Here is a 27,182-nt window from a genome sequence, read left to right as displayed (position 1 = left end):
CCCAAGAGTGCCTGATCTTCTGTCTCTCCCTGTTGGGAGATAAGTCCAGGCAAAGAAGTATGCATTGGCCAAGGACAGCTGCCAAGACCATCCTTAAAATTCAGAATCAGAGAGAATCAGAGAGATGATGATTCAGCAGTTAAGAACACTTGCTCTTCTTGCAGAGGGTCTGGGTTTGATTCCCAGTGCCCACATCGCAGTTCAGAGTTGTCTGTAGTTCCAGTTCCAGCCATTATTTTGGCTACCTCTGGCATGAGGCATGTACATGATACACATACATATATGCAAAACACTCATACATATATGATAAAATAAATCCCAAATACTGACTTGCAGGTTTAGCCTCTTTTAGTAGATTCAACTACTCATTTAGATGAGTTAAACATGCACCTTCAAGATGAAAATCAATTTATCAATATTTATATTTCAAATCATAACATCACTCCAAATAAAGCTAATATCATGGCAAGCTCAAATTTAGGCCAACAATTGTATGTATTTCAACACATTGGCTAAGCACAGCCCTGTAAACAGCATAAGTCTGTTTTTCAATCTGGAACCAGAATTTGAAAACAAATTTCAAGATTTCTAGGAAAATAATGAACAACTTATTTTCAACTCCATTTTCAGTCCACAAAAATAAACCAATTTTCAAGCAGAATGCACAAAGATGCAATTAGACATTAATCCTAAGAAAAAGCTTAGTTAAATCTCTTTACTCGGCTTTTCTAGATCTTGCTTCTCTCGACACGATTACCCCTCCATTCCCAATCATAATCTATTCATGTCATTGCTTGTTGAGTAAGGTTTTTTTTGTTTTGTTTTGTTTTGTTTTGTCTCCCTCTGCCCCCTCTCTCTGAGACAAGATTTCTTTGTGTATCACTGGCTGTCCTGGAACTAACTCTGCAGGCTGGTGTTGAACTTATAGATCAGCTTGCCTTTGGCCTCCATAGTTCTGGTATTAAAGGCATATGCCGCCACTACACGGCTGAGCTAATGTTTTTGAGAATAAAGTATATCTAGTAAAATTAGAACCAAAATGCCTGGCAAGCACCTGTGAACTCAGACAGAACCACACATATTATACTTCTACCATAGCAGCTAGCTGTTGATGCATTAGATCCCAAGTGCAATGTCAACAGTCAATAGGTTGTTGCCCTCCTTGTCTCCTTGTTTTAGTAACATTAAAAATAGTCTTGTGAGTCTAGTTTTTAACAGAGGAGTCAAATATATAATGTAACAAAAACAATAAAAAATAGTCTTGAAAAATGAACTTTTATTTCATATATATATATATATATATATATATGTTCATTATGGGACGGGGGAGTTGAAAACCTTGAACCTACTTAGTGATTTTATTTTTGAGACAGGTTTCTTTGTGTAGTCCTGGCTCCCTTTAACACACTCTGTAGACAAGGCATAGCCTCGAACTCAAAGATCAGCCTGCCTTGGCCTCCCAAGGGCTGGGATTAAGGCATGCTCCACCATACTCAGCTCTGCTTGGAGATTTTAAGACAGGCATAAACAGAAACGGCATGATGAGGACTGTTATGTAAGGACTCTTTCTCTGCAATGGCGGAGATTTGTAGCTTTTGTATTTGTATATTTAATGTATGGCTCAAAGACAAGTCTTCATCTAGTGTGGGACAGAGAAACCCAAAGATTGGACAGCCCAGCCTTACTATGAAATCACCACTAGATGGAGCGCTAGGGTTTCCTTAGATCGAAAAGGACCCGGCAGTGCCCGACTGGGTTTGTCTTTACTTTCCGTCCTCTCCCAGTTTGGACCTTTCGGCTGGCTCTTGAGGTCACCAAAGACCTTGATGTACACATATATTAACGCAGTCAAAGGATTCTAGGGCTCCTGAATCTAGTTTCTGAGCTTTTTGCCCAGTATCCGGAGGGGTTTGGCTTATAAAAGCTCCAGCCAAGAACGGCTTGGTACCCTCAGGCGCTCAGGATCCAGGTGTGTGTATTTGGGTGTGGTAACAGCTAGCCTAGATTGAAAGACAGCAGGGGTTTCAGTGTCTTAGTAAAATTAAGGAGTTTTATAATGACTTTTTCCATTCTATCCAGGAGACAGACAATTATATAGTTTTGGTTGGATCTTCCCTGATCATTTTTTATGTAAGTGGCCTGGTAAGACCAGCAGGATTCCACGTCGGGCTAGACACTGGAGCTAGCCAGGCTCTAACTGAGAAATTCAGCCTCATCAGCCCAGGCTCACACTGAAGATCAGACATGCGTGCAGCAAGCAGTTGGGGGATATAGATATTCTGCCAGGTCAAATCAAAGTGTGCTTGGAATCAAGGAATCATAGCTAAATCAGCCTAGTTGTGGTTGTTTGGGACAGTTCAGACATAGGCAAGAAGACATGTATCAAATGGTGCCATGTAGTGAAGGAAATGATAACTACTGCGGAAGAGGCGATGCCTTAATCTGACTTTAAAGGAAAACTTTACAAACAAAACTGAGAGAGGGACTCACCCTTTCGAAAAAAGCAAAATGTTAGCTACCTGTAGGTCTCTTGGATCAGGAAGTCTGGCTCAGAGTGTGTGTGGGGTGTGTGTGTCACAGAAGGCAGAGACAACCTCCGTCAGTCACATACTCAGCTTGTTACTGGAGTCCTTGGGGTCAAAGCCCAAGGCCAGCAACCCTAACCAGCTAGGCTCAGCCATCCATCTTCAACAGACCATTAAAGAGGTAAGCAATAGTGCAAAGCAGAAAATGGAGAGATATTCTACATGGCTACTAGGAATAGGAACAAAGGGGTTGGTGTAGGAGGTCCTTCTTTCTATGTGTTGCTTGTATTGGTTAATGAATAAAGAAACTGCCTTGGTCTGATAGGCCAGAACATAGGTAGGTGGAGAAGACAGAACTGAATTCTGGGAGGAAAAAAGCAGAGTCAGGGAGAAGCCATGGATTCTCCTCCTGAGAGGGATGCCGGTTAGAATCTTTCCTAGTAAGCCACTACCACTTGGCTATATACAGATTAATAGAAATGGGTTAAATTAAGATATAAGACGTAGCCAATAAGAAACTAGAGCTAATGTATTAATGAATACAATTTCTGTGTGGTTATTTTGGGGCTAAGCTAGCAGGGTGGCCATGATGAACAAGCAGGTCCCTACAACAAGAGGTCCATTTAACTACACAGGGTTTTCCAGAGGAACAGAACCCATAGTTAAAATAGGATTTATTTCATTGGTTTGCGCAACAGAACCTGTCATCCAAAGATTGTTGTCTATTCACTGAGAACCTAGTAGTTGTTCAGTCCATGAGGCTAGTTACCTCAACAGTCCCAAGATGACACTGAGAGCCTCAGAAATCCCTGGAGAATCCTGGGATGTCAGTTAGGGATAAGCACACTCAAGCAAGCACCACTGCCTTTTCCTTGGACCTCTTTACTTCTGGGGTGCTGTGGAAAGTGCCACCCAGTCTGAGCAGGAGTCTTCTCCTCTCACTCAATTCTTCCTGGGAATGTTCTCCAAGATCTGTTCAGAGGTGTCTTTCAGTTGATTCCAGAGCCAAGCAAACTGGCAATCAAGATTAACCATCATAATGGCAGCAGGTAAGAGCACTGGCAACTTTTCCAGAGGACCAGATTCGATTCTCAACAACCACATGATGATTTACAAAAATCTGCAGCTCCAGTTTCAGGGGATCTTCTGGCCTCTGCTTGCACCAGGCACTCATATGGTGTCCCTACATGCATGTAGGATAAACACTCACACATAAAAAATAAATAAATACTTACATCAGAATCACATTATCCATTGACCCCTTGAATCCATCTTTGGGGTATTGATGTAAGGTCAAAGTTTGGGGGTGTCATTTAATTATTTTTTAGGCATTTTAGGGACAGTTTTACTATCTAAATCTGGCTGGATTTCTGTGGAAGCATGAGGACCTGAGTTTGATCTCTAGCAACAAGTAAACACTGGCATTCTGGTGGCACACTTATAATCCCAGGACTGGGGAGGGGTGGGACAGAATAGCCCTAGCCTAGCAGAGGTCAATGCATTCCAAGTTCATTGTTCATTGAGAAACCTGTCTCAAAAAATAATGTGGGGCATGATTGAGGAAGACACTCAACATTGACCTCTGGCTGTAAGTGAACATGCACCTGCACTCACACACAAAAGAAGAAAAGAATATTCCTAAAAACAAAAACAAAGTTAACTGTTAATTGTTCTTGAAGGGATCCTAGTCCACTCTGAGCACATAGCTCTGGCAGACCTTGCCCTTCTCCCCAGTTCCCTCCACCTTGCTAAAACCTGTTAGATTACTTTCCTCCCTACCCCCCACCCAGTCTATTCCCTTATTTGGGCACTTCCTCCTCCTGAGGCTGATTACCAAGGTCCAGATATTAAAGTACTGAAGTACAGCAATTGGAAGCCCACTTTGGCTCACCTAATTTACACACCCAATTAAAATTAAATACCCTGCCCTCTGTCCCTCTGGGGCAAACAAATCTCCTTTGTTCTGAGAACTTGGTCTTGGGGGTCCTGAGCTGATACTTCTTTCAGAATGCAGGAAATTAACAGTTAACTGTTGATCTTGGGTCCAAAGAAGAACTGGTTATTCAATGATTTAATTTTAGCCAGAACTAATAAAAATATTAACTAATTTTCAACTTCCTTCCTGATGGAAAGATTTGTGCCTGGTTCTGCTAAATACTAATGCGGGAAGTGGCAAATATCTTCCACATTAAAATGTTAATCCTGGAAACCAAGACTAAAAATTCCTTTAGAGTATTGCTATGTTTTTATGGTTATAAAATTACAATAGGTATGTCCTCAACATCTTTGTTTCTCTGTGTTCTCTGTGTTTGGATCCAATGAAACCCAAATGACTCAGAAGAGCCCCAGAAGACTACAACTCACGTCAGCCTTTGTCATCATATGGCAGCGGTCCCAATAACAGAACTCCAACATCATAAAAGCCCTGTTGTGGTTTGAATGTGCAAATTTTTCCATAGGCTCAAATGTTTATCACTTGGTGTTGGAGGGCTGTGAAAACTGTAGGGTGGGAGCCTTGCTAAAAGAAGTGGGTCAGTAGGGGTTGGCCTTGAGGGTATTTAGCCTAGCCCCATTTCCTGGCATCTCTCTGCTCATAACTGTGGACACAATGTGACTAGTTACTTCTTATCTCTTCTTAAACTGTGAGCCCCAAATTCCTTATATTTCTTCTTGTCATGTATTTGATTGTAACAAGAAAAGTAACAAATACATTCCCAAATGGTTCAAAAAAACCTGAACAGCTCAAAAGAGCCTCCAAACCAAGAGGAATATAAACCTGGAAGTGCACTATCTAGGGAGAAATTAACAAAGGCCAGACATCATCAAAAGTTCAAAACAGGAGTTGGAGAGCCAGCTTAAGGATTAAAAGCAATTGTTCTTGTAGAAGACCTGGGTTTGGTTCCCAACACCTACTATAGATGGCTCACAACTGGCTGTAACTTCAGTGCCAGCAGATCTAACTCCCTCTTTTTGGCCACTGCAGATACTTGCACAAACACGGTGAACACAAAGTTATATAGGCACACATGCACACATTAAAAAAAAAAACTTCAACAATATAAACACTACTTAACTAAGGGCAGAAATGTAAAATGTTGTTACCAGTAGCTATTCCTTAAAAGGATAAATAGAATTGCCAGATGACTCAACAATTCCATTCCTAGGTATATACAAAAGACTATATACAAAGGTATACACAAAAGAACTAAATGCAGGAACTCAGGCAGGTAAGCATACATCAATAGTCAACATAGAATTATTCAAAATAATCAAGCATCTTGTATATCAACATATAAATGGATAAACAAAATATATATACATATATTCATATTCATCTATATAAAAGAATAAAATTATGGTATTCACAAATCAATGGGGAGTTATTACTTAATGGTATATGACAGAAAATCTGAGATAACTCAACTTAAAGGTACAAAGAGGTCCACTTGGCTGGTGGTTTCAGAGGACTGAGCTCAAGATTAGCTGTCTCTGCTGATTTCTAGCCTGTGGAAAGGCTGATTATCTTAGCAGAGATATGGGGAGCAGCCTGATTCACCTCAGAGAGGCAAGGAACCAAAGAGAGAGGAGAGAGTCCAGGGTATCCACATCCTTTCAGTGGTATATCCCCAATGGTCCAACTTCTTCCCACAGGCACTTCCTACAGTTTCCAGCACTTTCCAAAAGTGTTATGTCCGGGAGACTAAGCTCTCAGTACATGGACCTCTAGGGACATTCAAGATACAAACTGTGGAATGGAAAAGGAGTTTCTGTTTGGAGTTCTGCAAAGGTTTTGGAAATTGTTAATAATAAAAAGATTGCAAATGTAACCAAAGTCACTTAATTTGACACATAAAATCACACACACATACACATATGATTGTTACTAGGAAGTGTCTGTTTCTCAAAGGAAAAGAAAAACTTTTAGCAGAAGAGAAAGAACTATTAAATAAAGCCCAAACAACAACTGTCAGAGGCAATCTGACTACTGTGGTCACCTTTAAAAAGGGACCTTTAAAAGTCACTTTACAGTGGCTGCACAGTGTTCAGTTTTATTCTGAAATAAAATATGAGGAGGTGGCAGAGAGGCAGGTTCTGACAGGATTGCCTGCCTCCTTGCCTGCTATACCCAATTCTTCTTGTACATTTCTTCAACATTAAAGTGATACAAGCGATAAACTAGATGCCCCTTGAAGCAATGCTTGTTATCAGTGCTATTTTATCTCATTTTGAGAACATGACCTGCACCTGGAACTCAACATACAATGTCAATCTTATTTGTACCAGATCAACAGAAAGCTGTTATTCCATTTAAGATTGTGCTCCTAGTGAACTGCCCTACTGTTCAACGCAGCTTACACCATGATAAACACCAGAGAATGCCATTCAGCTTCCGGTCCCCAGTGGAGAGCAGCTTGCCTAGCCTGTTCTCGTCAAGGATGCTGTGTACTCCAGTCATGCATGCGTCCACAGGTTCTGAGGCACCCTACACCTGCAAGTCTATTACAGGTGAAGACTAAGTCCAGGTCAGGGTTCACGGGTAGCCCTGGCTTTGCTGGGGAGTGAAGTAAAAATGCCATTACCCATCTCTGAATACAAGGAAAATGGTAACAGAGAGATCAACCACACTATCACTCCCTGAATCGGTAAGATGTCACTGTGAGTAGGAAGCCAGAAGGCCAACACCAACACACACACCTAACAAACAAAACCCCAAACCCAAAACAGGAGAAAACTTTTTTCTATGTTGTTATTTTTTGTTTTGTTTATTTGCTTGTTTTGGGAGATAAGGTCTCTTTAGTACAGGCTGGTCTTGAACTTGTAATCCTCCTGTTTCAGGCTTCTAGTACACCTGGGATGACAGGTTAGCACCGTCATGTGCAATTTCTGATCTATCTGAAGAGGGCTACTGCAGGACACGTAGACTTAAAGCCAAGAGCTTGGGAAGGGGTCTTGGGGAAGTCGAAATGACAGAGGGGCACAGTGCCAGTGCCACAGACCACAGCAACCTGAAAACAGACAATTCACCTAAAGCGCCCAATAGCTCCCTTTTCTAGCTGTGCCAGCAAGACTTTTCTTCTAAGGGAGGTCCTTGGCCTTGTAACATTTAGTTTTAATAAGCTATTTTATTTGGACCTATATATCCTTTTCACAGTTTCCCCCAGCGGTGACATCTGGCAAGTGTCTTACCATGGAGTTTGCCCCTCAACACAAAAGTTCTTTTTATAGTCACAGCCATTTCCCCTCCAGAATCTTCCAACCACTACTCTGATTCTCCATTCCTGTTAAATTGCTCTTCTGAGAAACAGAATCAGGAAACAATTGGGGGGGGGGGGGTTTGAGTTGCCCCTACTCTGGGAAACTCCCGGCGGACTGGAGCTGGGTATATTCACAACTCATCCCTTTTTTGATTGCCTAGTAGCACACTGCGGGAGTTTTGTTCTGTTTTACCCGTATATATTCAGAAGCTGTATGCGTGATAAAGTACGAAGCAGGAGGGCGCCTCTACCCTTCTCCCAGTACAGTCTTCCTGACAGTCTTCAGCAAAGAGCTAAACTGGTCCTGCCCACAACCACAGGAGCCCAGCCCGGGGGCTGGAGGGTGAAGGAGACTTGGGGAGGTAAGACTGAAGCCCTGTGATCCGGCACTGTGGGTGGGTTACGGTACACAGGCGGCCAAAGGACACTGTGAGGGCGGAGCGAGGGGCGGAGCCCAGTGGGGGAAGTGGACCCTGAATCCCAGTGCGCAGCCGCAGCTGTGGTGCCTGCTGGCTTAAGGCATTTCTGCCCTGTGATGTGGTGGTGTCTGCAGTGTGCCCGTGCTCCCCACTGAAGACTGAGGTGAGAGTGTCTGTTCACTGCTTCCCCCGAGCGCGCACGTCTTTCCAGCAAGCAGCCTTGGGGCTAGGAGGAATGCTGGACCGACGAGACCCCTTCTATTTTTTTAGCTTGCGAATTAGATCTTGTGTCCCTGAGGTTCCTCGCACCTCGCACCTCAGTAGACTTAACACATCAGGCCCAGGTCCTGCTTAAGACGAACGGTTGCATTCTATGAGCCCACTTCTGGATAGAGAGCAGCTGTGGGTCTCTGCATATTTACTACCCAAGGATAAAAGTCAAAGTTGGGCCCAGAGCTAAGTTTGTATATGGTGTCTTCTCTTCCCTGGCGCCTTCAAGCAGCTGCTGTTCACACTGCCTTTAAGGACACTGGCTCAAAAGAAATATCAGCTTCTGTAACTGTTAATGTGAAATTATCGGTTTCAGTAATCTCTAATCTATGGAAATCTCAGTCAGAGGAATACAGAAAACTGAATTTGTGTGAATGATAGAAGGTTCTAGTAGCATGACCTATAGCTAGGGATGGTCGGTATTTTGGGAGGACATAACCTAAGTGAGCACAGAAGACAGGCACGCAATGCTATCACTACAGGATGATATGTTAGCTCCTAGAATGGCCACCATGGAGCCTGCCTGTAAATGATACAGTGAAAATATCAAAATAGCTGCTGGGTGTTAAGACAAAATTACATTTATCTCTAAGTTTCAGAGCTCATTTCATGTGGCTTGTTGGTTAACAACCACAGCCTCCCACCAAAAACAAAACAGCAGCAGCAGAAACAAAACTAAACACCTGGGAAATGTGCAGTTCCCACCTAAGGAGAGCTCTCAATGCACCTCTGTACCTGCGGGTCGGGAGACGGCTCTGTTCCTTCCCATTGCTACTGCTAGGAGAGTAGGAGCGTTGAGTAAGAGGAAATTCAACTCTGATGCACACTCCCACGCTCCATTTCCTGTGAATGTGTAAACTGGGCTGAGCAGGACAGCTAGGGTGGTGAAGCAGGAGAGGCTTAAGAGAGTCTAGTGTGCCTAAGGCGCTGCAGTGCAAGCCCCAACTAAAGAGGCTCTGGTCTCTCACTCGGGAGATCTCAGGATGTATTTTGTTCATCTGCAGTGCTCTGGGAACCTCTGCCTAAGGTCTGCTGTTACTCCTAGGATAAAATCTTGACTCTGCCCTATTTACTTGGTCATTCCCCATCCAGCTCCCAGACTGCATTCCCGACCACTCACTTCAGATCACAGCCCAATTAAATAACCTTTCTTGCTGTTTCTGGAACTTTCCAAATCAGTTCCCACCAGGTCCTTACTTGATTGCCTGCCCTGCCTACCCTGCCCACCTGCCTTCCCTGCCCGCCTGCCCTACCTGGACTTCTCTCTTGCTCCAGGTTTTTTCATGGCTGGCTCTATCACTGTCTCTATCAATTCTGACACCCCTTCTGTAATGGAGCAGACACAGAAAATGTGGACTTGTGGTGTCTACGTAATGTTTGGTGACTCTGAGATATGGGAACGTTATCTGATTAGTGCTCTGCCAGAGATGAAGCTTTAGATCTGCCCTATAAACATGCAGTGTAAACTGTGGGAAGAACTCTGACCTCCATCTCTAACCCTTCTCCTAGACTTAAGGTGCATCCATTTCCACAAGGCATTATAAGGAGGTGCAAGAATTTAACTTGCAAATAGCATTCATCAGAAAAGAAAATTCTTGGCACTGAATTCCCAAGAGGTCAAGGTCAATTCTGACTTTTAAAAAGTGAGACTGTACCCTGGGGAAGATTTCACCCAGCATGGAGCTTTCCACCCGTTGACCCAGCATAACCCTTGGCATCTTCCCAAAGCCCTTAGCACCTAGCTCAGCACCACTATCACCAAATGAAGGTTTAAGACTGAAAAAAATCACCTCTGTTTTCCTCAAGACTATCCTTAAATAAATAAATCCATTTCCTCCCACCAGTCCTGTACAAGCAGCATGTACTATGAGCATGGTAACACGGATTGGTTTTCTATTTAGTGTGACAAACATCTTTCATTCCAGTACAGTATTTCTTCAGGGTGTCACTGCTGCCATCGGCACCAGCACTTTCCACTGTCTAAGAGCTGATTGATTGCTTTGCCTGCTTGTTGACTGTTCACTGTCTCTCCAGTACCAAAGGGTATATATAAAGCTCAGTTCCTGTTTGTTTGCTCACTTCTGTGTCTCACCACCTCATTCAGTACTGCACCAGATAGCTGCTTACAACACATGGTTGTTGTGAATAAAGCTATGGACATGGGTAAACAAACGGGTCGAGGAAGAGACCTGCTCAGTCGTCCTTATCAACTTAGACCATGAAATCTGATGTGGACAATTCAACAGGAACTGCCATATACGGGCTGCTCCTTCATGCTTCAGCATTGCCAGGGTACAAATTTCAATTTCTTTCAAACAAGTGGGTCAGTCTCAAAATCATGTGGCCCAAGAGCTTCAAAACCTTGTAGGTAAGTAAGTAGTCAAGGATGATCTTGAACTCCCAATCCAGGATTACTGACATATCATACCATACCTCAAGTCCTGTTTGGATCCTACTTTTGATTCTTTTGAACAGATAATCAAGTGAAACTTGATCAACAGAAGAACATAATGATTCCCTGTTTAATTTTTAAGGAGACTCTCAGTTACCTTCCATAGAAGCTGCACCATTTTATACCTCACCAACACTGAACTAGTCTCTTTATCTGCCATCAAGTCTTGCCGCTCTGATTTTAGCCATAATAGTTCCTAATGACTAGCATGCCTTTCCGCATGATTATTGAGCTCATTTGTGTAAGTTTGGGGGAAAGGAGGTCAAGTCTACCCATTTCTGAGTTGGACTGTTTGGTTTTTCACTTTTATCTGAGTGTTTTGTTTTTTCCTGGAAATAGCAGGAAGTATTGTATATTACTTACTTTGCTGCTGCCGTGATAAAATGTCATGACCAATGGTGACTTGTAGAACAACAAGTCTATTTTGGCCTATGGTTCCAGAGAAAATAAGAATCTACCATGACAAGGAAGCATATGGCAGCAAACAGCAGGCATGATGACAGGAGCAGGGACCTGAGAGTTCACATCTTCAATCACAGAAGTGGGCAAGGCTATATAATCTCAAAGCCTACCCCCAGTGTTATACTCCCCCAGCAAGGCTGCACCTCCCCATAACCTCTCCAAACAGTTTCACCAAACGGAAACCAAATATTCAAATACCAGAGACAAAGTGGGTACATTTCTCATTCAAACCAATACATCCTGCCTCCAGAAAGTTGTTTTGGAGATGGTCAGCCAAGAGAATGATGACACAAGCCTCCATGTCTTTGGAGTCCATTATGGAGAACATTTTAAGCCAAAATCTTTTACTCAAGGGAAGGATGCTGGAGATTAAACTCCAGGCCTTGCACACGCTAAGTACATGTTGTACCACTGATCTCCACCCAAGGTCCCCTAGAATCATATATTATACTCAATATATATGTGTGTGTATATACATATATATGTGTGTGTGTGTATACACACATGTGTGTGTGTGCCATCTTTCTTACTTTCTTACTTTTCTGAGCCAACCTGTGCCACTAGTTGGAAGACTGAGGTACCCAACTGGCCTTATTTATAGTTGTGAAAAAGGCCCAGTAATGCAGTGACATCCCCTTGACTTCCCCAATGCCCTTCATCTTACCAGCCTCACTGGCTAAAAAGGAAATCTTGGTATGCAGGAAGGCTAGCTGAAAAGGCACCACTCAAATTTTTCTCTATGGTTCCTTTTCCAGGAGTTCTTCTATAGCTGCCTACATGGAAAGTTCAAGTCCTTCCAGAAAACGAAAGAAAAAAAAAAAAAAGCTCTGGTTTGGCATTGTGTGTGGTTTATACCAGAAAGCCTACTTCTCCAGAGGTTGGCTCGCCCTCTGAGAAGCTGTTGTTCAGATGTGTTTGTGAATCACGCTGAGGCCTACAGCTGGTATCCTGACCTCAGCTCTATCTTCCATTCCTCCCCTGGCTTTTTCTCTTCCAGAGTCTTACCATCACCAAGAAGAGTGACAGTACCTGAAACTCCAGTCTGCTATATCAAATCAGAGAACCCATCTCTTCCAACATGGCAGGTAATAACCTGTTATGGGGTGTTAGACATTTAGCCAGAAATAGTATCATTTGTTATTAAAAGTCCCAAGCAACATAGATGCATATATGAACCCTCCTGGTTTATGACATGGATCATTGTGTGTAATTATTTTCTTTCGTATTTTTTACTTTGCCCATTTCAACCTCCTCCTGAAAAAGTGTGGCATATGCTTACCCTATCTTTGTCATGTTGAAATAAAGAGCGGCGGGGCTGCATCCCCAACACCCCGGCCGCTTGCATGGCTAGCTTATGCCCGAAATAACAACACACAAACTGTATTCATTTAAGAACTGCTTGGCCCATGAACTCTAGCCCTTACGGGATAATTCTCGCACCTGGACTAGCCCATTTCTAATGATGTGTGTAAGCACCCCAAGGTGCGCTTACCGGGAAGATTCTAGCCTAAGTCCATCGTGGGTTGCAGCTGCCTGGGAGAGCAGAGCATGGCGGCTGTCCGGTCCCTCTGGAAGCAGCGCAGAGTCTGACCTCACTTTCCACCCAGCATATTATCCTGTTTATTCCGCCCACCTATCTTTTAACCTATCAGGGCCAGCAGTTTCTTTATTGCTCAGCCAATGAAATCAACAGATTGATATGACACTCCCACATCATTGTCAAAAACCATGCTTAGGACAAAAAGTTCCCAAAAAAGGGGGGAACTGAGAAAATGGGCTTTTTAGACCAACCTTTGATTCCATCTTTACGTTTCCCCTCCTTTTGCAGTACTGGCACCACATGCCCCAGAAGCACATGTCCTATCACTGTGTCACACCTGCAGTGCTTCTGTGTCCGCTTATTACATATATGCACACAGGAGGGACACATACCTAATTTTACAACTCACTTTTTTTACACAGTAATATGTAACATTGTAATTGTTTCACTTTAAACATGCAGAGGTAATTACCTCATTTTACATGTTATAGTGTAGATTTGGGGTTTTTCTTTGCTTTTGCAATATTTATTTATTTATACATGCCAGAAAAGGACCCTGCTAAGCTTTATTTTGTCATTTTGTCCCTCGTACCTATCTTTGGATTTTTCACCCCTGGTACTACTGATATTTGAGACCAGATCTGTTGTGAGGGTGCCATCTTATAGCATTTTTAGCACACTGTCTCTGGGCTGTACCCATTAGATGCTAGACGCACTCCATCCACCACCAGTGATGATAATTAGAAATATCCCCATCTTTGACAGCTGTGGCTGTGACTGGTAACTTTGCCCCTAATTGAGAAACACTGATGTAGGTATTTCATTTATATTCATTCTTTTGGCAAGCTCTTCAAGTACAGTTCCTTTATAACACTGGAGCATTAGAAAGTGAAATAAAACTTAATAATTACTCCAACCCATGGAATCCAACCTTTACACTGAGATGAATGCCCTGAAATTGTTTGCTTCATGCTAACATTTGTTTTCTGTTCAGGGTCCCAGACTAGAAAGTTCAAATCAAGAGTTTAACATCTTAGTGGCAGAGAGATTGTCAGTAAAGTGCCTGCCAAATGCACACGAAACCTGAGTTCAGATTTCTAGCACCCACACAAAAGCCAGGCAGAGGATCACTCATCTGTAACCCCGGCACGCAGAAAGAGGTAACCCTGGAGCTCTCTGTCCAGCCAATCTAGCCAAATAGTTCAATGAGGGACTATCTCAAAAAACTAAGGTAGAAAGCCACTGAAAAGGACACCTGACACAGACCTCTGCACAGACCTCTGGCCTATACACACATGAGCACATAGGTGTACTCACATTCCAAGAGTTTTACTGTATGAGTGTGTGTATGTATGTGTGCACATATGCAAGTGCACTTGTATGTGTGGGTCCATGAGAAGGCCAAAGGTTGATACTGGATATCTTCCTCACTTATTCTCCATCTGATTTTTAAAAGTTATTTTATTATGTATATGAGTGTGTGTCTATGTGTCTATGTACTGCATGCATGTCTTGTACCCACAGAAGTCAGATGACAGCATTGGATTTCCTGCAACTACAGTACAAATGATTGTGAATGGAACCCAGGACCTCTGGAAGTGCAGCCACTATTCCATCTTTCCAGTCCCCTCAACCTTATTTTTTAAATACAGGGTCTGTAATGGAATCTGTAGCACACTGATTCACCTAGAGTGGTTAGCCACCGAGCTCCCAGTATATATGGACATAAGCTGACACTGTTGGCTTTTTGGCTGGGTACTAGAATCCAAATTCAGATCCTCAGGCTTATTCATGATAGAAGTGGTGTCTTCATGGCCGGCTCTTAGAATCTTCTTGTCTCAGTGTCACCACCAAAAGATAGGTTCTACATGGTTCTGTCTCCCTCAAGAGACTAGGCTCTGGTTCCTCCTATTTTATTTAAGGGTCAGGTGTCCATGTATCTAGGGGAGATGAAAACAGAATACACCAGTCTGAAAGTTGCCATTATTGCTGCCTGCCGATGTAGGCACAAGATATTAATTCCTTTTAATTTTGTTTTATTTTCTGTTATAGAGAAAGACTAATATTTGTCATAGAGGCTATCAAAACTGAAGCAGGCTTTTAAAAGATTTTAGTTGTATGGTTTTTAAGGAAAAGGCTGACTATCTCAATCCAAAGATACAATTCTGAGCACATGATTACCAAATCTCCAGAATAAAAAAAAGTGGGTTCTTGAGCATTTATAATTTTGAATTTTAAAGTTTGAGGTGTTTGACTTATAAAGTCTATACAAATATTTCAAAGTCTGAAAAAAAAAAGCCAAATTCCAAATCATTTCTGGTCCCAAGCATTTAAAAAATAAGAGCTACTCAATTTGTATTAATAAGCCCAAGTTACAGCATACTCTAATAGCACTAAAATATGCATTATTTTATCACCCATTAAAAAATTGCTGATTCTTTTGGTTCAATACAGTTATGTTCCTATACATCACTTTTGCGCTAGCCATCATCAAGTTTTAACAGAAAGATGTGCTCTTCAAAGAAAACATTTCTTCCCTTGATACAGGGAAGAAAGTGCTCATAATCTATGCACACCAAGAACCCATGTCCCTCAATGGGTCCCTGAAGAATGTGGCTGTTGAAGAACTGAGCAAGCAAGGATGCACAGTGACTGTGTCTGACTTATATGCCATGAACTTTGAGCCCAGGGCCACAAGAAATGATATCACCGGTGAGTCCATGGGGTAAATCATCTGTCTTAAAATTTTCTGTGTTTTGGCCGGATGGTGGTGGTGCATGCCTTTAACCCCAGCACTCAGGAGGCAGGGGCAGGTGGATCTCTGTGAGTTTGAGGCCAGCCTGGTCTACAGGAGCTAGTTCCAGGACAAGTTCCAAAGCCCTGTCTTGAAAAAAAAACTGTTAACAATATCTAACTGCTGCCTCATGACCTTAAGTCTCAGGTCAAAGAGTCCTGATGCCCGTCTCTGTCATCTCTGTCCCCCAGCACCCAATTCTTCTGCTCCCATGGTAGTGAGGTTTCTTTTTTGTTGTTATTTTTGTTTGTTTGTTTTGCCCCACAGGTTTCTTTTAATAGAAAGATTAATCTATTTTTATTATGTGCATGTCGATGTGAGAGTAGGTGCATAGGGATGTGGTTGTCTGCAGAGGCCAGAAGTGAGCATTAGATACTCTGGAGCTAGAGTTACAGGTAGCTGTGAGCCTCTGGACATTTGTGATAGGACTTGAATCTGGGTCATCTACAAAATGAGTATGTGTAGCCTCTCCAGTCCCATTTTCTGTATTTTCAGAGATATCTGTGCTATGTAGGCAAGTACACTTAACCAGATTGAGGAGAGATTTTTCTGGGCTTGCAGTTCTAGGACAGTGACTGGATCATTGCTGTAGTAGCTTGTAAATACCTGGGAACTTGAGCACAATGGAACTAATTCTGGGGAAACAGCTTCTTATCATTTGAACATTTCCATAAGATCAGGCTGTAGGCAAGCCAGTAGGGCATTGTCTTAATTAGCGACTGGGGTGGGGGGCAACACGTGTGGGTTGGTCTACCCCTGTGCTGCTGGTCCTGTGTTTTATAAGAAAGCAAGCCAAGCAAGCTATAAGGAGTAAGCCAGTGATGGGCACCCATCCATGGCCTCTGCATCAGCTCCTGACTCACTAGGTTCCTGCCATTTGTATTCCTGTCCTGATTTCCTCCAATGATGAACAGTGATATGGAAGTATAAGTCATATAAACCCTTTCTTCCCAAAGTTGATTTGGTCCTGGTGTTTCATCACAGCAGTAGTAAACCTAACTACGGTAGAATTTGGTACTAGGAGTGGGGTGCCATGTTGTTTTAGAGAGGATTGTGGAAGGACTTCGGAACTTTGGGTGAAAAGAAGCCAGTGAATGTTCAAAGCTTGGTGAGCTCTTCTGTTGAAGCCTGGAAGAAAAAAGTGTTGAAATAAATGCAGACAACGGAGGCCTGGGTTGGGAAGTTCCAGAGGGAAGTTTGAGAGTTACTTAGACTATTGGGGCCATTATGTATTTACTATTTTGAATTAAGATTCCGTAGTTTGGGCCAGCTGGGGCTGAAGAGTCAGCCATGATTAACAAGAGACCAGTACCATTGAAGTAAAACTTTTATTTTACAGAATATCTTAGTCACTGCTCTGTTGCTATGAAGAGACACCAAAGGCAGCCCTTATTAAAAAAAAAAAAAAAGCATTTAATTCTGGCCTTGCCTACAGTTTCAGAGGGTTACTCCATTATCGCCATGGCAGGGAGCATGATGACATGCAGGCAGGCATGGTACTAGAGAAGTAGCTCAGAGCTACATTCTGATCTGTAGGCAGGAATTGAGATACTAGATCTGTTGTGAGCTTGTGAAACCTCAAAACACACTCCCAGTGACACACTTTCTCCAACAAGGCCACATCTCTTAATCTTTCCCAGTCTACTAACTGATGGCTCATATATATGAGCCTATGGTGACCCAATCTCTTTCAAATCACCACACTGGAACAATTTATGCTGCTCAGCTAGAGCTGAGAAATTAGCAGTAATTAAGAAACCAGCATCATTGAGGTGAAATGTTTCCTGAGAGTCAGCATAAAGAATAATATGTATCTATATCTATCTATAATTTAATATTCTGATCAAACTAGGTCAATATCACTTCCTAGTTTTTGTAATTGTTTTTACTTTAGTTTTCCATAAAATCTTTTAAGTCAGCATTCCATATAAAAAAAGAAATCTGGTGATATTTATGCTAAAGTTCCATTAAGTATACAGGTGAACTTAGGAAGAATTTACCTTTTGTGATGCTGTCTCTTGCTTTCCAAGAATGATGTGACCTTTTATTTGCTCTGCATTCTCTCCCTTCCCTCCCCTTTTATTCCTCAGGTTTATTGAGATGTTTTATCATATGGATTTTGATAGGTATATACTCAGCCAACCTTAACCTTTTTTTTTCATTTTACTTTCATTTTTGTTGTTTGTTTTGAGATAGGACTTCACTGTGTAACAGCCTTGGCTGGACTGGAACTTGTTCTGTAAACCAGATTGGCCTTGAACTCAGAGATCCACCTGCTTCTGTCTGTCAAGTGCTGGGCTCAAGGACTTACACTACCACAGTCAGCTCTAACTTTCTATTCTGCGGGGCTCTTCAGACATGTGAACAACTATCTGCAAATAATAATTTCACCTCATTTTCCCAGTATTTACTACCCCTAATTTGAAGGTGCTCATTGTCTACGCACTTGGAGTTGTGTAAAGTACAACTCAGATACAGCCTGTAATATTCATCATGATCTTTCTCCTTTTTTATGTGCTTGCCTATATGTACATCACATGCATACAGGTGCCTGAAGAGGCTGGAAGAGGGTATCAGAACTCCTGGAATTGGAGTTACAGGAGGTTATGACCTGGGTGCTGGAAACCAAATCCTGATCCTCTTCAAGAGTACCAAGTGTGCTCAACCACTGAGCCATCTCTCCACCACACCCTTTTTTAATACATAGGTCAGGCTGGGGATATATCAAAATAATCAAATACTTGATAAGCATATGCAAAGCTAGTACTATTATCTCTTAATAAACAGCAGCACAGGGACTAAGAAAATAGAAAGTAGGATATGGAATCATAATTTTTAAGCTAGTAAAATAATACATACCTCATGCCAAAAATACAGATAATAAGATTGAAAGTGTCAGCAAACACCATACCATTTAAACCCATCCACCAATTTTATTGTGTGCAGGAAGTGTCAGAACCAGTTCCCTTGGATACTGAAGGACACTGTAAGTGCAAAGAACCTAGGTTGATTTGGCCACACCCCATCTGATAACCTCTCCAGTACATCCTCGCCTCTTCCCTATAGTAGTTACAGCCTAAGGGTAAAATAGAATGCAAAGAAATGCTCAGCTTTTTTCAACTATGATAATATTGAATGACTGATCCATTTTCCATTGAGATTCTTGCATCTCAGAGGTCTTAATTTGCACCCTCTAGTCTTGATCCTATACAACTGGGGTCACATCTGAGTCTTAGGCCACATTACCTGCAGGCCACTTCTGCTACTTGGGACACAAATGGCACTAAGTACCTAGCCTTTCACAAGTGTTGGCTTCCTCTCTACTAAATCAGGAATTACGGTGATCTCATGGTTGTTAGGAAGAGAGGAAAAGTGACCAGTGTAGAGCACAGCTCCTGGCAGATGGGAAGTACTTCTCCCAGCCTTCTCTATCCTTAGCCTGCTCTCAAACCTGATCAGGTCACAGCAAATCCCCAAGGCTTTCAGGAGACCAGACCATACAGCAGTTTTTGGAAGGCTGAGCCAAGCTGAGAACACTCACCTAGGACTGAGAAATTGACCTCTTCCCTCCTAGGTGCCCTCTCTAATCCTGAAGTCTTCAGATATGGGATAGAAATCTATGAAGCCTACAAGAAGACAGCTCTGCCCAGTGACATACTTGAGGAGCAGAGAAAGGTGAAAGAAGCTGATCTAGTGATATTTCAGGTTTGTTTTTTCCTCATATTAATGATTAGATTCATCCTACGAACAAACACTTGAACATTCCATTTGGAACTAGTGTTTTTTAACTATGTTTGCAGTTATTTGAAATACCTTTCCTGTTACAAGTCTAATTAGAATACTTTCCTACTTTGATAAAGAGATTCTTATAGTCAGTGTTACTCACAACCCTAAATCAGTATCAATCAAAAATGTACTCATTGGCCCAGTGGTCCCAGAAGCATCAGAATCATGGCAGTCTTTCTGCTTTCATCCTCCCAAGGCCCGTCCCAGACATGCCAGCTAGCTGGGAACCAGATTTCTCTGCACAATTGTTTATCAAGCCAGTTTAGGCCAACTCTTGCATTACCTTGTTTCCATCCTCTAATTAGCTACTACATACATACTAATGAGCACACACACACACACACACCACAGATTGGTATATATATATATATATATATATATATATATATATATATCTGCTACAGAAGGAACTAGCCCTATAGACTGACTTCCAGAAGCACTAACTCAATCTGGCCACTCCTACCAGCACTGGACAGGGTACAGTTAACATATATCCATCATCTAGGCAGTCAGGTAAGTGTGTGATTCCAAAGAGTTGTTGCACTGTTGGAAATCCAAGTCAACTCAACAGGAAGAGGGGCTAAGTATATAAGGGCTCTGCTCACTTGAGTCCCCTGAGCAAGAACAGCCATGGCAGCACTTCTGGAATGCTTTGCTTTCCCCAGATTTCCATCATGCAAGGACTTCACTGACCAAAAGTCTGTTTTCTCGCCTATCTTAGTTCGGGTTACTATTGCTGTGATGAAACACCATGACCAAAAGCCAGGTTGGGGAGCAAAGGGTTTATTTGGCTTACACTTCCACATTCACAGTCCACCACAGAAGGAAGCCAGGATAGGAACTCAAACAGGGTGAGAACCTGGAGGCAGATGATGATGCAGAGGCCATGGAGTATTGCTTCCTGGCTTGCTCAGTCTTTCTTACAGAATCCAAGATCACCAGCCCATGGTGGCATCACCTACAATGGGCTGAGATCTCTACATCAATTACTAATTAAGAAAATGCCCCACAGGCTTGCCTGCAGCATGATCATATGGAAGCATTTTCTTAATTAGGCTCCCTCCTCTCGGATGACTTTACCTTGTGTCAAGTTGGCATAAAACTTCCTCACTGCCTACTCTGTGGCTAGCACAAGGAACTGTCATCAGGAGACAGTTACCAGAATAGCAACTCAACCATGGTCAGCTCTACCTTTCATCCCACTGTGCCCGTGTTGTGCCCCACCTTTGCCTGTTGGATGTCCTGGGAGGAGAGGTCAGTGGGACTAAAGTATGAATCCTGAGACAGATTCTGCTTGTTGTTCCATCCCCAGTTCCCACTATACTGGTTCAGCGTTCCAGCAATCCTAAAAGGCTGGATGGACAGGGTGCTGTGCCAAGGGTTTGCCTTCGACATTCCAGGCTTTTATGACTCCGGTTTTCTCAAGGTATGTTCTCTGGGGATAAGGATCAGTATGAATCCTTCCAGTGAGAGGAAGGTGAGGGCATCTATCAACTTATTTTTCTAGTTTGCATATTTGTATAAGGTAAGTAAATATTTATTAAGCACTTAATGTATGCATAGCACACTTCATGGATGATAAGTACACCCTTTTTTAAACTCAGAGCTTGTTGATAGCGAGGGATATGCATCTACACTAATCTTCACACAGGCAAAAGAAGTATGGGGCTGGGTACTGAGCAAGCGTGAAATGGGTAATGGCATGAACTACCGGTACTGTTTTCAGCCCCAGCCTTGGCTGGTCTTATACTAGTTTACACTTTCGGGATCCACATGCCCACACTGATTCGGGGGATAATCACACACCTCCTGTATTTTAGGAGAGGGGGTGGGAAACCTGCTAGGTACCATGCATAGTATCTGCAAATGTCTTACTGAGAGAACTTCCTACTAAGCAAATGACTTTAAATTCTCAAAACGTTAAAACTTACGTGTTTATGAGGAAAATGACTCAAGTAACCAAGAAGTACTGGCCTTCATTGCATGATCATCCTGAGGTCAGTATCTCAGTTCTCTTGGGGTCTCTGAAATCTAGTTTCCTCCAGAAGTCTTACGTCTTAGAAGTTTGATATTCACTTATCCCTTTGCTGCCTGCTCTGTCCCCATCCCTGTTAGGGAATTAGCGGTCACCTTTAGATGGCTCTTTGGGACATGGGGGGATTATATTTGTCTACCTGGAATGAACCTGACTTTAGGCTCCCTTCTAACCACCGTAAACTTCTGTATAACATCACAGGAGCACTGTTTTTCTGTTCTGGCAGCCACATGATGCATTTACTTTCTTCCCTGCCTGCAGGGTAAATTAGCCCTCCTTTCCTTGACCACTGGAGGTACAGCTGAGATGTACACAAAAGCAGGTGTCAGTGGAGATTTCCGGTACTTCCTATGGCCACTCCAGGTAAACAGGCCTTGTGGGCCTTCTCTGCTTTCCTGACACGCTGAACTCTCCCCCTCTCCACTGCACCTTACACACACACACACACCATGTAAGCTTGGCACTCCATTTGACTCCCAACTAGAAAGAGAAAATAATAACATTTTATCCTTATTTTATTTTTTTAAATCAGTAGCAGTTTAAAGGCTGGCTAAGAAGACATACAAACAGTTTTTATAATGCTTGACCCAAAGTAAAGCCAAACCTGGTTATCCTGTTGTATGCTTTATGAGGATTGTAATAGCCCTGAGGTAGCACCAGGTATGTGGGTATAAATGATGAGCAACACCAAGGCCTGGAGTGCCCTCCCCGGACTTACAATGCTCTATGAAGCTAGCATCACCATTAGCCTTGGTTAGAGGTACTGTAGACCCCGTGATCTGAACGGCTTCACTTGGGCCTCTAACACCCTAGACAGAAGAGTGACTAAAGAACAGCCATCTGCTTGAGGGGAAGGGCGATGGCAGAGTGAGTTCCAGCAGTCTAGGATATCCATATGTATGGAACTCCCCAGTGAGGGAAAGAGAACAAGAGGCAGACTTCAGCGCAAAGACTCCTAGGAGACCTGGGAAGCTAAATGGATGTGCTCTTCCATATGGTGAGGAGAGATACCTGTCTAGGTGTGAGGAAGGCTGGTACCTAATAGCTGGAGTGATTGCTTTGGCGAATGTAGACATTATGGACACAAGATGCAGGTATGAGTCTGTGGTAGAACAAGTACTGAGTGTACACAAAGCCTTGAGTTTGAGCTCCAGCTCCCCATAAGCTAGTTGTGGTAGTGCATACCCATAATCACCACTTGGGAGGTGGAGGCGGGAGGACCAGAAGTTCAGGGTCATCCTCAGCTACACAAGTTTGAAGCCCACCAGAGATATAAGAGTCCTTGTCTCAAAATAATAAATGAATAAATACAAGGAATTGTCCCTTTTCTTTCTAGGTTCAGAATCTTACTCTGTTTCTATTGAGATGTTAGCATTTTTAACTGATTTGTCAGCTCTCTGTGTTAGTGAATTATCCTATTATATGTTTGCAAAACAGTAAGAGTTTCTTTTATATGGATATAGTTAAGTTCACTCCTTGTCTTTGTTGTTTGCTCTCGAGTGAGTTACAGATATGTATATGTGTGTGCGAATGCACTTGCCCATGCATATGTGAATGCTACAGGTCAATTTCAAGTATCTTCCTTAATCACTTTCCACCTTATTTTTTGAGGTGACATCTCTCACTGTTCCTGGTGCTTGCTGATTTGGCTAGCCTGGGTGGCCAGTGAGCCCTGGGATCTGCCTGTCTTTGTCCCTCTCCCCACGTATACTGGGGTTACAGATCCATGCTGCCACACCCAGCTTTTTTGATTGCTAGGGTCCAGAACTCAGGGCCTTATCCTTGCACAGCAAGCATTTAACCATCCCTGTACCGTCTCCCTAGCCCACTGTTATCCTTTTAAATTCAGTCACCTAAAAGTTTCTTTTGTATTTGTGACAGCTACTGTTCTCTCCCTGTTCCCTATTTCCACCTAGTCCATTTGTTGAGTTCTTCTACTGATATAATTGATGTTTTAAAATTTAATTTATTTTTTAAATTACACTATTTGTTGCAGCAGAGGAGAGATGTCCATGCCACAGCATCCCCATGGAGATCAGAGGACAACTTTCAGAAGTTGGTTCTCTTCTTCTACCACGTGGGTCCTAAGGATCAAACTTAGGTCATCACAGACTTGGCAGCCTGTACCCTTAGCCACTGAAACATTTCACCAACCCCAGAAATTATTTTTATAAAAATTTATTTTATGTGTTTTATGTGTTTAGTTTTATGTGTGTTTTGCCTGCATGCATGTGTGCAACTCACATGTATGCAGTGCCCACTGAGAACAGAAGGGAGTATTTGAACCTCTAGGACTGGAGTTACTTACAGAGAGGTGTGAACTACCTTGCGGGTCCAGTAACCAAACTCTGGTTACCAACAAGAGCAGAAAGTGCTCAACTGTTGGGCTATTTCTCCAGCCTCCAATAGTGGATTTGAAAGAGCTGATTTCCAATAAATGAAATCATGTTATCTGAAGAAAGTAACGTAAAAACATGTATGTATGTTTTTGTCCTCTAGCTCCACCTCTAAGTAATGCTTGGATGAGGGTGTAAGTTTTGAAGAGCATCATGCAGACAACGAAGTGTGACATTTCCAGGGAGAAGCTAGGCTCTTTTTGAAAGATGATTACGATTAGTGGATTAGTGCTGATCCATTAAGGGCAATTGCAAGCTGTAAGCATCCTTCTCTGAAGGCTAGCCATTCTCATACATATCACTGACTAAAAATATGTACTTTACCCCAGTTTACAACAACATGTAGTAGAAGAAAATGTAAACAATATAAAATATTTTTAAAGTCCACTTAATCTACACCTCCAGAAAGAATTACTTGTAATTTATTTCTTAGTGGCCTAGATAGATCCTTACATAAAAATGTTTACTACTTGTTTATTATTGTTGTACATAAACGGTACAAGAAATACTGCTTAAAATTTGTTTCAATTAACAAGTAGGATCAACAACTTTCTACAGCAGTACATCATAGCTAAAATAACCTCTCGGTACATAGCATTCAAAGTAGCAGAATTTGACAAATCCATCAAAACTGTAATGTTTAGTGATGGTCTCATCAGTTAAGATCTGTCTTAAATTCCAGCTGCCAGGTCTTCTGCTTATAAGGCACTCTGTCTTGCAGCTCTCCAGAAATGGGTTGTTTTCAGTTACTTTGTAGCATCTATTTCATGATTTTTGAAGGCTTCTTCACATCATTTCCTCTGTTTAGTAATTTAACTGAGTGTACATAAAGAGCATCGTTATGATCAGTTCTTTCCTTTCTGTCTTCAGCATGGTACACTGCACTTCTGTGGATTTAAAGTCCTTGCCCCACAGATCAGTTTTGGTATTGACATTTCATCAGAAGAAGAAAGAAAAGTGATGGTGGAATCATGGGCCCAGCGGCTGAAGAACATCTGGAAGGAAGAGCCTATCCACTGCACACCACCTTGGTACTTCCAAGAGTAACATTTTGTGCTCTGAGTACAGCTAACAAGCAGCACAGTGAGAGACCTAAAGCATGAGCAAAGAGAGGTGGTGCTGTGTCCAGAAATGTAGTTCCCAGTGCCCACCAATGAGTGTCCTCAGTTACATGCAATTAGATCAGATATTTCAATAATCAGCTTGGTGCACTGTATTCATTCTGCCTGGTCATTATTCACTCATTCTTCATTTCTTTAATATTCCCCTAAAATCTCTCATTATTCTCAACCTTCATATATAGTTTTCTAAACATGGAGGTAGATTTGTTTGTTGTTTCATTTTGTTTAACTTGACTGTTTCCCCCCACACACAAGAAAGATGAACCCATTTATACTAATGTTTTAGTGCTAAATTTTTAAAAGTTTTTGCTAAATTTTTATTTATCTCTGTCTCTTTTTTGCCTTGGGGGTTATTATGATGTTTTAATTGAGTAGCAGTCTAACTTTTTATTATTAAATATATACAGTAAGGGTTTTTTATCATTTAGTACATCAAAGCCTTTGATAGTATTCTATCACTGTTCACAGAGTGTTATATGAATAACAGTTAATAGTGACCCTGAAAAGTAGGCATAAATATATGAAGACATTTCCTACCCCTCATTGTCATCACTACTGAAGACAAAAGGACTGAAAAAGTAGGTAATCTGATCTAGACCTTAAGAGAAAAATGAAGATATTTCAAAAATTAAAAAATATAGTTTTCAATGACTGTACATTAATAAAGAAATTTCTTTAAATTATGTATCTTTTTAGAAGGACAGTAATGCAAGAAAAAAGAAAGGCCAAAATGCAGTGGACATGGGGAACAAGGACAGTGGGGAAAGTGATGGCTCTAAGCAAATGATGAATATGAAATAATAATCTGGTCCAATTCACAGTGTGGCGGCTGGGGAGGAGAAAGAGTTTATTTTAGCTTATGGCTCCAGAGAGAGGAAAAAGAGTCTATAATGGCGAGAAAAGGCACGGAATGCCTGAAGGAGATGGTTAATCACAGACACATGCAGGAAGTAAAGAAAGCAAGCAGAAAGGGGACAAGACTATAAACCCTCATAGAAAGTTTGAACCTACAAAAAGATTCCATAACTTTCCAAACAGTACCACCAACTGGGGAGCAAGTTTTCAAATATATGAGCCCATGGGGAGATTTCACATCCAAACCACCACACCCATCAGAATACAGTAAGTGGCTACCATAAAGACCATGAAGAGTGACTTCTTTTCCTTTTAAGTTTATTCAACACAAAGCAATCTCCAGCTTCACTGAGGTAGCTGGGGATGTCCATGAACAAAGCTGCCTCTAAACTGGAATTCATTTGCTGAGCCAGCCCCAGCCTCAGATTTCTTGTCAGCCCCGGAGGGTACAGCACTCCTGTGGGTGCCTCTGTCTGTCTCCTCTCCTGTGAATCTTGAAGGTTGCTTACCCTCTAGAGTCTAGAGAACCCAGTAGTTCTCAACCTTTGGCAAACCTCTATCTAGAAAAATATTTACATTATAATTCATAACAGTAACAAAAGTATGGTTATAAAGTAGCAATGAATACAATTTTACAGTTGGGGGTCATGAGAGCCATGTGGACATATGCAGTCTGTGCCACTGCCTGATGCCTTGGTGATGTCCTTGGGCTTTGTTGCCTCAGGGCACCATGCTGATGTAAGGGACACTGAGGACCATGAGTGGGTCAGTGGTCCTAAAAAAGCCAAGGACCGTGTTGATGTCTATGGTCCATTTTACCACTGAAGCTCATGTGGATGGCCATGGTTTGAGCTGCTGCCTGCAAGTCATGCTAACATTTATGTGTGCAGAAGGCCCGGCCCCACCACTCAATAGCACATCTGCACTCACACATGTGTATACATACATACATACATGCTAAATAAATAAAATAAACCCCAGTTCTGCTTCAGACTGGCCAGTCCTGAAATTATATTTTTGTGTCAAAGCCAAAAATCCTACTTTGGCCTGAGCTGAGATCCCTTGAAAGATTAAGGAAACTCCTTGGACAGTAGACTAATGCAATAGAACAGAAGATCCTGAAATAAGCCCAAGCGACTACAGCCACTTGATGCTGGACAAAGAAAAAGAGGGAAATTCAGCCTCTGATATCCATGTGTAGAAGAACAAAACTGTATCTTCATCTCTCACCATGCAGCTTAAATTGTATTAAAGACCTGAAACTATGGAACT

The 27,182-nt window shown here is 42.1% G+C and overlaps 3 protein-coding genes across 6 annotated transcripts in view; 1 reads left to right on the top strand and 2 right to left on the bottom strand.

The window, feature by feature from the left end:
• Nucleotides 1–27,182, bottom strand: part of LOC126501521 (serpin B6) — a 110,135-nt gene that overhangs the window by 76,220 nt on the left and 6,733 nt on the right. The gene's annotated exons all lie outside the window — the stretch shown is intronic.
• The window catches only part of LOC126501523 (serpin B6-like), a 125,024-nt gene that overhangs the window by 91,726 nt on the left and 6,116 nt on the right, over nucleotides 1–27,182 (bottom strand). The gene's annotated exons all lie outside the window — the stretch shown is intronic.
• Nqo2 (N-ribosyldihydronicotinamide:quinone dehydrogenase 2) lies at nucleotides 8,231–25,746 on the top strand. Of its 2 annotated transcripts, XM_050142223.1 has the most exons (8): nucleotides 8,312–8,362; nucleotides 9,979–10,112; nucleotides 12,381–12,468; nucleotides 15,471–15,635; nucleotides 19,292–19,422; nucleotides 20,816–20,929; nucleotides 21,800–21,901; nucleotides 24,805–25,746. In XM_050142223.1, the coding sequence occupies exons 3-8, from the start codon at nucleotides 12,462–12,464 to the stop codon at nucleotides 24,979–24,981; spliced, it is 696 nt and encodes a 231-aa protein (XP_049998180.1). In that variant the 5' UTR covers nucleotides 8,312–8,362; nucleotides 9,979–10,112; nucleotides 12,381–12,461; the 3' UTR covers nucleotides 24,982–25,746. The 2 variants fall into 2 exon arrangements, with proteins under 2 accessions (XP_049998179.1, XP_049998180.1); XM_050142222.1 differs by lacking the exon at nucleotides 9,979–10,112 and having other exon boundaries at nucleotides 8,231–8,362.

Source organism: Alexandromys fortis, unplaced genomic scaffold, assembly GCF_014885135.2.
Source record: "Alexandromys fortis isolate MF-2015 unplaced genomic scaffold, M_Fortis_MF-2015_v1.1 scaffold_5, whole genome shotgun sequence".
NCBI lineage: Eukaryota > Metazoa > Chordata > Mammalia > Rodentia > Cricetidae > Alexandromys > Alexandromys fortis.
This window is presented reverse-complemented; position numbering and strand designations above follow the sequence as displayed.

Coding starts and splice junctions, on each gene's coding strand:
- Nqo2 (XM_050142222.1), top strand. Junction 20,930..21,799: donor ATGACTCCGGTTTTCTCAAG/GTATGTTCTCTG, acceptor CCCTGCCTGCAG/GGTAAATTAGCCCTCCTTTC. Junction 21,902..24,804: donor ACTTCCTATGGCCACTCCAG/GTAAACAGGCCT, acceptor TTCTGTCTTCAG/CATGGTACACTGCACTTCTG.